Here is a 12,038-nt window from a genome sequence, read left to right as displayed (position 1 = left end):
GGGGGGACGTGGGGCGCAGAGCCGGGAACCCGGCGGAGGCTGTCCGGGGAGGGGGCGGGAAGCCCTTCCTGCAGCTGTAACCGGACCTTTTGTTTTTCCAGGTGTTCGGAGGTATTTTTCCCGAGGGGTGACGTTGTCAGCCAGGTGAGCAGGGCCCGGGGCAGGGAGGCTCTGCCCCAGCACGCTGCTCCCAGCGGGACCATGCGGGCGGCCCCCGCCTGGCTGGGGACCCTGCGGGGACCCAGCTGGGGCCCCTGTGACGCCCTGCGGGGACAAGAAGCACGGCGTATCGGTGTCGGCTCCAGCCGGCAGGCCGTGCCGTGCCATCCCCTGCTGTGCCGTGCTGTTCTGAGCTGTGCCGTGCCGTACTGTGGGGAGCGAAGCCACCTTGAGCTGTGCCGTGCCGTGCCGTGCCGAGCGGTGCCATGCTGTGGACCTGAGACCGGTGCCCCAGGGGGGCTCTGCAGCAGGACACCCCCAGACAGTGTCTCCCTGGTCGGCGCTGCAGACAGCAGCGACTCCCAGGTGGTGCTCAGCCGGCTGGGGGAGCGGGCAGGAGCCGTCCCAGTGTGTGCCCAGCCGTCCTGGCTGCGGTGCGTGGGGGTGGCAGAGCAACGCCGTCCCCTGTCCCCCTGCAGGGACAGGTCCCCGGCACAGCCCCGGCACAGCCCGTGTGCCCCGGCAGCGGCGGGGCCGCCCCGCTCCCGGCAGAGCAGCGTCCTTGGCGGGGGCCCAGCGGCTGTGCGGAGGGGAGGGGAGCGCGGAGAAAGGCAGCGCTTGTTCCCAGGGCCGGCCGGCGTGGAGGAAGCGGGTGGGTGGGAAGGAAGGCAGTGCCGGCCGGGCCAGGCCTTCCTCGGGGGACGGGGACGGGCGCCGGGGTGGATCCCGACCCCTTCCCCTGCGCCTCCCCGGCACGGCAGCAGCGATGCTTGAGCGGCAGCACCAGGATGTGCCGGCGGCGCGGGGGGCCTGGAGAGCCACAGGGTCCGTCCTGACCCAGGTAGGGCTGCAGGAGCGGTGCCGGCGCCGAGGCTGGCCCCGTGGCACAGCCCCCCTTGCAGGCACGGAGCAACGCTGCCGTGCCACAGCGTGCTGGCTGTGTGCCGGCCTTGCTGCCTCTCCCACCCCCTGCACCCCGCCGCGGGACCCCGCACCCTCGCCAGCGCCTGGCTCGGCTTCGCACGCGCTGGGGCAGGAGGAGGGGACGTCAGGTCCAGCGGGGAGGGCACGGCCCTGACGCTCAGCCCTGCCCGTGCGGTCACGTCCCGGGAGGCCGTCGTGCAAGGGAGGCCATGATGAAAGGGAGGCCGTCGTGCAAGGGAGGCCGTCGTGCAAGGGAGGCCGTCGTGCAAGGGAGGCCGTCGTGCAGGGGGACATGGTGCCTGTCCCGCCCTGGGCTAAGCCCCCAGCACCCCCCGGTGACACGGCGGGGCCCTCCTGCCCGCCCAGCCTTCCTGGCATTGTCCGCCAGCCCCGCGCGGCCCGCGGAGCCCCTGCCCGTGGCGGGTGCCGTGCTGGCGGGGGCCGGGGGCGGCGGGCGTGCGGTGACGCCAGCTTCCTGCGGCGGAGGCGGGCAGGGGGCGGCCGTGCCCGCGGGAAGGGCTGCGGGAAGGGCCACAGCACGGCCGGGAAGGGGCTGCAAGGGAGGAGCTGGAGCAGGGCCAGGGCTCCGGCGCGGCGCTGGAGACGCACGGAGCGGAGCGGCCGTGGCTGCGTGGGGAGGGGGCGGGCGGCCAGATCCCGTCCGGGGAGCAGCGGGGCCGTTCCGAGCCCCCCGCGGCCCTGCCTCCCGCCAGCCCGTGCCGCCGCCTAATCCAAACCACATTGGTCGGCGCTTCCCGTTTCCTCCCCGGGAAGCGCACGCAGCCCCTTGCATTGTTTTCGGCACGGCAGCCAGGATGCGGCCCCGAGCGGGAGGCGAGAGCGGGGCTGGGGGCACGCACAGTGGCGGGGACGGGGGGCTGCGGACCCCAGGGGAGGGCAGCAGCCGCCACGGCCGTGCAGGGGGACGGCAGCGTGCAGGGAACAGCGGGCAGCAGCTGCCTTAGTGCCCACCACAGGGCCTGCTGCAGGGACGTGGGCCCTCAGCTCGTTCCCGTGCCTCCCCTGCTCGTCCCTCTGCCTTCAACCCTTTACAGCGGGCACAGGAACGCAATGCAGCTCCCAAACCCTGCTTTGATTCGCCCCTGAACCCCGCTCCGTCCCCCTTCTGAGCCCTCTCTGCCCCCCAGCAGCTCTGATCCCCCGGCCTCTCCGAGCCGTGGTGGTTCAGGCGCTGGCGGTGCGAGGGTGGCAGGGGGACGCAGGGGGGAGCGTGAGCGTGCGCCGCACAATCACTTCCAGACCCTGCGCGAGGCTCGTGTGCAGGCACCGACCCCTTGCGGCTCCCCCTGCTCCCCGGCGTCTCTCTGTGGACGCGGCCGCATCCAGCCCACGGAGCCGCCCGGGGCACGGCACCGTGCTGCTGGCACACCTTGGTGTCTCCGCAACCCTGTCACTGCAGTCCTGCGGGTTCCAGGGAGCCTGCGCGGTGGCCGCGTGCTGGGCTCGGCGAGGTTTGTCCTTCAGCCTCGTCCTGCTGCGCGCGCCCTTGCTCTTGTCCGGGCTCTCCTGCGGCACAGCGCAGCGAGCCACCTCCGCCCTGCCGGTGGCACGGGCTTTCTGCTGGGCCTGGCCACGGCCACCCTGGGGACCGGGCTGTGCCGGGGCCGGTGGACGTCTGGCACAGGGAGAGGCTGCCTGGCATCCCCAGGACTGGCAGTGGTGGCTCGCGTGTCCCTGGTGCACGGGCACGCGGTGTCCTCGTGCCCCAGCACAGGCGATGCCGTTGCTCCGGGGGTTGCCGCGTCCCTGGGAGCGGTGGGAGTGGGACCAGCCTGGCTCCAGCTCCCCCCCCCGCCACCGGCACTGCAGCGGGGGCCGTGCAGCACAAACCCTGCACGGCGTGGAGGCCCTGGGGAGCGCTGCCCTGCATCCCCGAGCCCATTGCTGCTATGGCTGGCGCTGCGAGACCCCGCCAGGGTCCCCCCGGCACCCTGCGGCTGCCCCCCCCCCGCCTCTCCAGCCCCGTTCCTCCCCCTGCGGGTTGCCACGGGTTCGTCCCCTCCTTCCCGGCTCTGCTGGCAGGCTGTGCGCAGCTGCCTCCCCGCCTGCCCCGTCCTTCCCCGCCGCCCTCTCCGGCCGCGCTGCCTGCGCCGGGGCTGGGGCCGGCCGCGAGCGGGTGAGCGAGCGGAGGAAGTGACTGCGGCAGCGGGGCCGGCGGCCGGGCGAGCAGGAAGCGCCCGCCGTGGGGACGCCGCAGCGAGGAGCGCGGCGAGGAGGCGCCTGCGCGCGGGCGGCCGGACGGGGGTCTGGGGTCTGCGCGGCCCTCGGCAGGGGATGCACGATGGTAAGCGGCATGCGGACCCCCTCGCCCACCCCCCCGGCAGGCCTGGGGAGGGGGCTCCTGCGCCCTGGGGGTGGCTGGGCCGCGGAGCTGCGCTGCGGGCGAGCGGGTGGCAGCAGCAGTGCAAATGTGGGGTGCGTGGGAGAGCAAAGGCCCCTCCGTCACCTGCCGGCCCCCTCGTGCCCCCCAGGCCTGGGCTCCCACCCCACACCTCGTCCGAGGCGCCCCCCCCGGGGGGCAGGGGAAAGGCGCGCAGCGCAGCCCGGGCACCCTGCTCACGCCAAGCCTGGCTGGCAGCTCGGCATTTGCTTCCTCGCCGCCTGGCTCCTCGCCACCGAACGGTGCATCCTGGGACCTGTAGTTCGCTGGGGGGCAGGGGGAGGACGGTGCCTGCCGCCAGCTCCCCGCTGCGCCACCCGGGCCCCGGAGCACGCTGCCCCCCGGCACCGCAGGGACCCCGAGGTGGGCGCTGGCAGCAGCGCAGGGAAGGTGCCGGCTCACCGCCCGGCCCCCCAGCACTTCCTGGCGTCGCTGCCACAGAACCGGGGGGCTCTGCCCCGGTAGGGCAGGCCCAGCTGGGCCATGAGCAGGCCTGGGGCCTCCTGCTCCGTCCCAGGGCTGTAGCAAAACCGCTGCGGCTCCAGGCCTCCTGCAGAGCTGGCGCTGCGGTGAGGGAGGCGAGCGCAGGGCTCGGGGTGCACAGGCTCACGGAGGCGAGCGTGGAGCACAGGAAACAGCCGGGCGCCACCGCCTTGGCTCGGGGAGGCAGCAGCAGCACCCGCGGGTGTCAGCCCTCGGGGAGTTCGCCTGCCCGTGTCCCAGGGCTGGCAGAGCCGGGGTGACACCGGGGTTTGTACCGCCGGCAGCGCACGGGGCCGCGGGGAGGCCGGTGACGGTGCGAGGCCCCTCGCGAGGGCCCAGCTGCGGCTTGCGCCGGCCCCGCCGCTCAGGGTCGGGTCCCACGCTGGCACAGAGCGAGGCTGCGCCCACGGGACAGGGCTGAGCCCATGCCCGGCCGCACGGTGAGCCGGGGGGGGCTGAGCCCACCGCTCCGCAGCCGAGCCGCGCACCCGGCTGGATGTCGCCGTGACGCAGCAGCACTTTCACTCTCCTTTGCCACGGAAACCGCCGAGCCGGGCTGGGTCCTTTCACTCTGACTCTGCTCCCACTGCCTCTGTCCACACGCCCTCGCCGCTGCGGCCGCTTCGCCCCCGGACCCTCAGGGACCAGCAAAGCCGCCTCTGACCCCGCGGCCTCGCTTGCCGCTTGCACGCGCGTCCTGGCCGGCTTCGGCCCCGCCGTCTCCTGTGCTCGCGCCGCTGCCGTCTCCGTCTGTCGCACGGGCTCACGCGCAAGAGCAGCGTCCCGGCGAGTGCCGGCACAGACAGTCCTCCCCCGAGTCTCACACCCACGCGCGCACGCCGGTCTGTCGCTGCACGCGTGAGCCGGGACCGGCTGCACACTTCCTGCGGCCGCCGGCACCGCCTGCCACACGCGCACACCAGTCAGTCTGTCAGTCTGTCAGTGGCACTGTCAGTCTGACACACCAGCGCGTCGCAGGCTCCGGCTGTGCCTGTCACTCTTTCCCGCTCACACACACGCCCTGTGGGCCATGTCCCCGTGTCACATGTGCACACGCGTGTGCACACAGGCTTGTCGCAGGGCCTGGCCCTGCCTGTCACACGTGCACACTCAAAAACGTGGCGTGATCCCTGCCCATGGAGTGCACACGCACACGTGGCGCGTTCTCCGCCCCTGCCTGTGGGGCACGTACATGTATGAACACCCACACGCACACGTCACGGGTGGTTTCAGGCTCATGCACACACACGCAGTTGTCACACACCCCGTCTCTTCCTGTCACATGCGCACACGCACACCACAGTGCCCGGCTCCGCCTGTCATGCGCGCACGCACGCACACTTGTGTCGTGGGCCCTGGTTCCACGTGTCCCTTGCACAAGCACGTGCACGTAGCGCTGTCCCCAGCCCCGCTGTGACAGGGTGGGCAGGAGGGAGGTGGCTGGTGCTGGCCTCGTGCCGAGGCCTTGCACCAGCCTTGGTCCTTGGGGACCGGGACAGCCGGGTGCCATCCCAGTGTGTCCTGGTCCCTGGAGTGTCACGGTCGTGTATCTGCATCCTGAGGGCGCCGTGACAGCGTCCCCTGACCCTGAAGATGTTATAGCCATGTGTCCTGGTGCTCGCGGTGCCGTGGCAGCATGTCCTGGGCCTGAGGGTGCCAGGCAATGTGACCTGCCCCTGAGGGAGTCACAGCCGCACGGCCTGCCCCAGGGGTGGCATGGCAGTCTGCCTGTCTTGGTCCTGAGGGTACTGCGGCAGCGCGTCTTGGTCCTGAGGGTGTTGTGGTGGTGTGTGCAGGTCCTGAGGGTGTTAGGGCATCGTGTCCTCTTGCAGAGGGTGTCATGGCAGTGTGTGGTATGGCGGTGTGTCCTGGACCTGGCAGTGCCGTGACCATGGATCCTGGGCCTAGCGGTGTCATGTCCACGTGGCCAGGTCCTGAGAATTCCCTGGCGTCGTGTCCTCATCCTCAGGGTGCCAGGGAAGCATGTCCTGGTCCCGGGGGTGTCATGGCAGCGTGTCCTCATACGGACGGTTTGGTGGCATTACGTCCCGGGCCTCAGGGTGTCTTGGCTTTCTGTTGTGGCCCCAAGGGCCTCAGGGCTGTGTGACCTGGTCCTGGGGATGCTGTGGCAGTTTGTCCTTGTCACGAGGGTCACACTGCTCTGTGACCTGTCCACCTGGTGTCATGCCTGTGTGTCTGCGTCCCGAGGGAGCCGTAGCGTTATGTCCGGTGTCTGAGGGAGCCATGGCCTCGTGCCCTGAGCCTGAGGGTAACATGGCACCACGTCTTGGTCCTGATGGTGCCAGGACCTTGTGTTCTGGTCCTGAAAGCGCCACGGCAACGTGCACTGGTCCTGACCTTCTCCTGTCAGTGTGTCCTGCTCCTGGGGTGTCCTGCTCCTGAGGCTGTCTTGGCCAATTGTCCTCATCCTGAGGGTGGCACCGTGTCCTTGTCCTGAAGGCGTCATCCCAGTGTGTCCTGGTCATGCCCATGTGTCCTGGTCCTGAGGCATCCTGGCAGTCAGTCCTGGTCCTGAGGGCGCTGGGTCCAAGCACTGTGGTCCTGAGGCTGTTATGTTGTTGTGCCTGGCCCTGGAGGCGTTGTGGAGCACATCCTGGTCCCGCAGTTGTCACTGCGATGTGGCTTCCATCCCCGTGATTCGTGGCAGTGTGTCCTGGCCTCATGATGCCACTGCAGTGTCCTAGTTCTGAGAGTGTCATCATGGTCATGTCCTCGTCCTGAGGGTCCCTGGGAGCATGTTCTGGTCCTGAGGGTGCCATGGATGCGTTTGCTGGTCCTGAAGATGCCATGGCTGTGTGTCCCTGTCCTGCAACGGTCATGGCTGCGTGTCATACTCCCACGGGTGTCACATCCACGTGTCCTTCTCCTGAGTGTATCATGACAGTGTGTCCTGGTCCTGAGCGTGTTAAGGTGCCGTGTCCTGCTTCTGAGGGTGCCACAGCTATCTGTCCTGGCCCTGAGGGTGTCGTGTCCCTGTGTCACAGTCCTGCAGGTGTCAGTGTCCGGGTCCTGAGGTGGCCATGGCTGTGTGTCCTGGTCCTGAGGGTGCCTGGGCAGTGTATCCTGGCCCTGACAGTGTTGCAGACTTTTCTCCTGGTCACGGCCATCTGTCCAGGTCCTGATGGTCACACTAAAGTGTGTCCTTGTCCTGATTGCGCCATGACATTGTGTCCTTGTCCATGGGGTGGTTACGGCAGTGTGCCCAGGTCTTGATGGTGTCACATCGGTGTGTCCTCTTCCTGAGAGTGTCAGGGCATCATATCCAGGTCTTCATGGTGTCAGATGCTTTCACCTTTGTCCTAACAGTTTCCTGGCATTCTGTCCCAGCCCTGAGGGTGCCGTGGCCACATCTCCTGGTCCTGATGGTGTCATGGCAGCGTGTCATCGTCCTCATGATGACACGTCTTTGTTTTCTGGTCCTGAAGTTGGCATAGCCTTGAGTCCATGTCCTGAGGTTCCTGTGGCAGTGGGCCCTGGTCCTCAGGGTGTCATGGCAGTGTATTAAGGTCCCCATCCTGTCACATCCTTTTCTGTTTGTGCTGACGGTGTGTCCTGTCCTGGTCCTGATGGTGCCACGACAACGTGTCCTCCTCCTGGAGGTGTCTTTGCAGTGTATCCTGCTGCTGAGGGTGCCACGTCCTTTTGTCTTGGTCCTGAGGGTATCGTGGCACCATACCCTGGTCCTGAGGGTGCCATGGTGTTGGGGCTAATGCCTGCAGGCAGCTCAGCACCATGTAGCCACTCGCTCACCTTACCACCACCACCAGCGGAAAGCAAAAGTAAAAGCAAGAAATCCTGTGAGTCAAGTAGAAATTGTTTAGTAAACGAAGAAGTGGAAGAGAGAAAGAAAACCAAAGTAGGGGTGCAAAGGCTCTCGCTCAGCACCTCCTGCAGATGCCCAAGCAGTTTCTGGGCACGAGGATGGCTAACTCCTACAGCCCGCTCTCCCTTCGCATGGCTGCGCACACCGCTGTGTCTCCAGGTCTCCGGTTAGTTGGGGTCATCTGCCTGGTGGTGCCCCCCCGAGCTGCTGTGTGAGGAACAGGGATGGCCTCAGCGCTGTGTCGGTGCTGGTCAGCCCCGGCTAAAGTCCACGTGCTGCCAGCATCAGCGGGGGCACAGCTCTGAAGTGCTGTACCTTGGGAGCTGCTGTGAAGAAAATTAACTCCATCCCAGCCAGAGACAGAGCACACAAACACGTTCCCAGGTCTTGAGGGCTCGCTGCAGCACGTCCCCATCTGGCACGTGCCACGCGGCCTGGTCCTGGTGGCTCTGTGGCAGCGTGTCCTGGCCCAGAGGCCGCCGTGGCCGTGTCCCCGCACCCTGGGGGCGTAATGGACATATGTCCTCAGGTTGGCCTGGCTGCGGGTCCTGGTCCTGATGGCACCACAGCAGTGTCCCCTGCTCCTCACGGTGCCACCAAAGTGTATCCTGGTGCTGCACCCATCACGGCACGTGTGCTGACCCTGTCATTGCAAGGTGACATGCTACTGACGGTGCCATGGCTGTGTGTCCTGCTCCTCTCGGTGTCATGGCAGTGAGTCCTGGTTCTGGGGGCGCCATGGTGGTGTGCCTTTCTCCTCAGGGTGACATGGCCGCGTGTCATTGCCCTGAGGTTGTCATGATATCGTGTCCTTATCCTGATGGTTCCACGGCACTGTGTTGTCCTGGGGTGCCATGGCAGTGTGTACTTCTCCTGAGGGTGCCATGGCAGCGTGTCCTGATCTGTCACGGTGCTATGTCCTGTTCGTGAGGTTGTCATGTCATTGCGTTATGCTCCTGAGGTTGTCATGGCCTTTTATTCTGCTCCTGAGTGTATCATGGCAGTGTGTTGAGGGTGTGCTATCCGTGTCCCGGGGCTGATGGTTCCACAGCCATGCCTCCTGGTCTGGAGGGTGCCATTGCAGCGTGTCCTGGTCCTCACTGCGTCTCCTCCCTGTGTCTTGTCCTATGTCACGGCCATGTGTGCTGGTCCTGAGGGTGCCATGATGCCACGTCCTGCTGCTGCTGATGCCATGGCAGTTTATCCTTGTTCTGAATGTAGCGTGACGTTGTACGGTGGCCCTGAGGCTGCCGTGGCTGTGTGTCCCAGTCCCGCGTGTGTCATGTTTGTGTGTCCTGGTTCTGGGGGTGTCACGTCTGTGTGTCCAGGTCCTGACAGTGCCGTGGCCGTGTGTCCTGCTCGCAAGGTTGTCACAGCAGTGTGCTGTGGTTCTGAGGGTGCCATGCATATCGTTGTCCTGAGGGCACGGCAGCGTGTCCTAGTCCTGCAGGTGTCATGGTGCTGTGCCATGGTCCTGAGAGTGCCACTGAGGCGTGTCCTGGCCCTGTGGGTGCCACCACCTTGTGTCCTGGTACTGAGCGTGTCCTAGTGCTGAGAGTGCCATGGCACTGTGTTCTGGTCCTGAGGGTGTCACCGTGTTTTGGCAATGTCCCAGCGGTGCCACGGCAGCACGTCTGGGTCCTGACAGTGTCGTGGCATTGGGTTCTAGGCCTAAAAGTGCCGTGGCTGTGTGTCCTTGTCCCGGAGGTGTCACAGCACTTAGTCCTGGTCCTGAGTGTAGTATGGCATTGTGTCGTGGTCCTGGGAGTGTCATGGTGTTGTGTCCTTGTGATGAGGGTGCTATGGACATGTGTCCCGATCCTCAGGGCGTCATGGCGTTTGGTCATGGTCCTGAGCGTGTCCTGGCACCTTGTCCTGGTCCTGGGTGTGTCACGGTGGTTTGTCCTGGTCCTGAGGGTGTCGTGGCAACATGACCTGGTCCTGAGGGTGTCAGGACAGCGTGTCCTGGTCCTGAAGGTGCATGGCTGCATGTCCTCATCGCGAGGGTGCTGTGGCCTTGTGTCCTGGTCCTGATGGAGCCACGGTACCATGACCTGGTGTGTCATGGACCTGGAGGTGCCAAGGCATTGTTTCCTTGTCCTCAGGGTGCAATGCCGTCCTGTCCTGGTCCCGATCGTGTCGTGGCCTGTGTCCTGATCCTGAGGTTGCCATGATGCTGTGTGTCCTGGTCCTGATAGTCCATGCCGTGTGTCCCGGTCCTGTGAGGCTGCCATGACAGGGCTCCCTTGTCCTGACAGTGCTACGGATCTGTGCTCTGGTCCTGAGGGTTCCGCAGCCGTGTGTCCTCGTCCTGAGGGTGTCGTGGCCTTGTGTCCTGGGCCTAAGGTCTCTGTGGCAGTTTGTCCTCGTCCTGAGGGAGCCATGGCACTGTTTGCTGGTCCTGAGGGTGCCATGGCACTGTATCTTTGTCCTGAGGTTGTCGTGTCTGTGGGTCCAGGTGCTGTGGGTTCCGTAGAAGTTTTTCCTGATCCTAAGGATGTCATGGATATGTCTCCATGTCCTGAAGGTGTCGTGACAGCATGTCTGGGTCCTGAGGGAGCCAGAGCGCTGTGTTCTCCTTCTGAGGATGTCATGGTGCTGTGCCCTGGGCCTGAAGGTGCCAAGGCATTGCTTCCTGGTCCTGAGGGTGCAACGGCATCTTGTCCTGGTCCTTAGCATGCCGTGTCTGTCCTGGTCCTTGTAGTTTCTCGTCCTTGTGTCTTGTCCTCAGGTTGCCATGTCAGTGTCTCCTGGTCCTAAGTGTGTCATGGCAGCATCTCCTGGTCCTAAGCTTTCCATGGCAGCATGTCCTGGTCCTGAGGGTGCCATGTCCCCGTGTCCTGGTCCTGACTGCGTCAAGGCCATGTGTCCTGCCTGGTCCTTGGGGTGTCACGGCAGAGTACCCAGGACCTCGTGGTGCCATATGCCTTTTTCTTGCTTGCGAGGGTTTCATGGCATTGTGTCCTGATCCTGAGAGTGCGATGGTAATGTATCTTCGTCCTGATGGCTGTGTGGCAGCATGTCCTGGTCCTGAGGGTGTCATGTCCATGTGTCCTGGTCCTGTGGGTGTCGTGTCCACATATCCTGGTCCTGAGGGTTCACTGCTTTATGTACTGGCCTTCACAGAGTCTAGTCTGTGTGTAGTGGTCCCGGAGTGGTCCACAGCAGCGTGTCCATGGCAGTGTGTCCTGAGGGTGCCGTGGCTGCACGCCCTGATCATCCAGCTGGCTGTGGCAGCGTCTCCTGCTCCTGCGGTGCTGTTTTAGCCACGTCCCGTTCCTGGGGTGTGCCGTCAGTCCCTGCAGCCTCACGTGCCCTATTTGCAGGAGCTGGAACTTGGTCTTCTCATCACAAGTGGCCGTCTGGCCCCAGATCTCCAGGGTCATGGGCCGCACTCCCACGAGCACCCTACATGCCATGCTGCCTGTGGAGAGGGAGAGGATTCGGGGGACAGGGACCAACGGGGCCAGCAGCCCCGAGAGGGTGCCATGGATGGGTGGCCCAGCGGTCGCGTCCCCGCGCCCATCACAGATCCTGTCCCTCTCCTTCTTGGCAGGTGGAAAGCAGTGACACCCCCAAAGACATCGCGGCCGTCCCCAAGTGCCCCCCGCCCTGCCCGGAGGCCAGCCCCGCCGAGCCGCTGCCCAACGGGGACCTGGAGGCGGACGGAGCCCAGTGGAAGGGCGCCGAAGAGGGCGGCACGAGCCCCAAGGGCGGGCGCCCCGAGGAGGACGAGACGGAGAGCCTGCCGGACGGCGAGACGGGCCGGGCGCTGGAGAACGGCCGCTGCACCCCCAAGGAGGGCCTGGACGCCCCGGCCGATGAGGGTGAGCTGGCCCCTTCCGACCCCCAGAAGAAACGCGGGAGGAGGAAACTCCTGGAGGCCGCAGAGAAAAGTAAGACCTGAGCGTTCAGGGCCGGCCGCGGCGGGGTGCGGGCGCACGGGGTCCCGCTGTGCCCACGGGGACCCCCAGCCCCTGCCCGGCATGTCGTCCTGGGGGAAGCGGGCAGCGGCCGCCCCTGGCTGGGCTGCACTGCTGCAGGAGGAGGAGAAGGAGGAGGAGGAAGAGGAAGAGGAGGAGGAAGACAAGGAGGAGGGGGAGGAAGAGAAGGAGGAGGAGGAGAGGGAGGAGAAAGAAGAGGAGGAAGAGGAAGGATGAAAAGGAGGAGGAGGAGAAGAGGAGGAAGGGGAGGAGGAAGAAAACGAGGAAGAGGAGGAACAGGAAG

At 66.1% G+C, this 12,038-nt stretch overlaps 1 protein-coding gene across 9 annotated transcripts in view; it reads left to right on the top strand.

The window, feature by feature from the left end:
- The window catches only part of DNMT3A (DNA methyltransferase 3 alpha), a 46,720-nt gene that overhangs the window by 15,866 nt on the left and 18,816 nt on the right, over positions 1 to 12,038 (top strand). For 4 of the 9 annotated variants that reach the window (XM_083829839.1, XM_083829837.1, XM_083829835.1 and 1 more), the window contains one exon: positions 11,368 to 11,707. In XM_083829839.1, the coding sequence (XP_083685965.1) occupies positions 11,368 to 11,707 (340 nt within the window). Of the gene's footprint in view, positions 1 to 784; positions 1,001 to 3,251; positions 3,389 to 11,367; positions 11,708 to 12,038 lie in introns of those variants that run through there. The other 5 variants (XM_083829841.1, XM_083829840.1, XM_083829834.1 and 2 more) reach the window with 3 other exon arrangements.

The sequence above is a fragment of the Anser anser genome (genome assembly GCF_964211835.1).
Source record: "Anser anser genome assembly, chromosome: 3".
In the NCBI taxonomy this organism is placed as follows: domain Eukaryota; kingdom Metazoa; phylum Chordata; class Aves; order Anseriformes; family Anatidae; genus Anser; species Anser anser.
The sequence above is the reverse complement of the archived record's forward strand: the minus strand, read 5'-3'. Positions and strand labels throughout refer to the sequence as shown.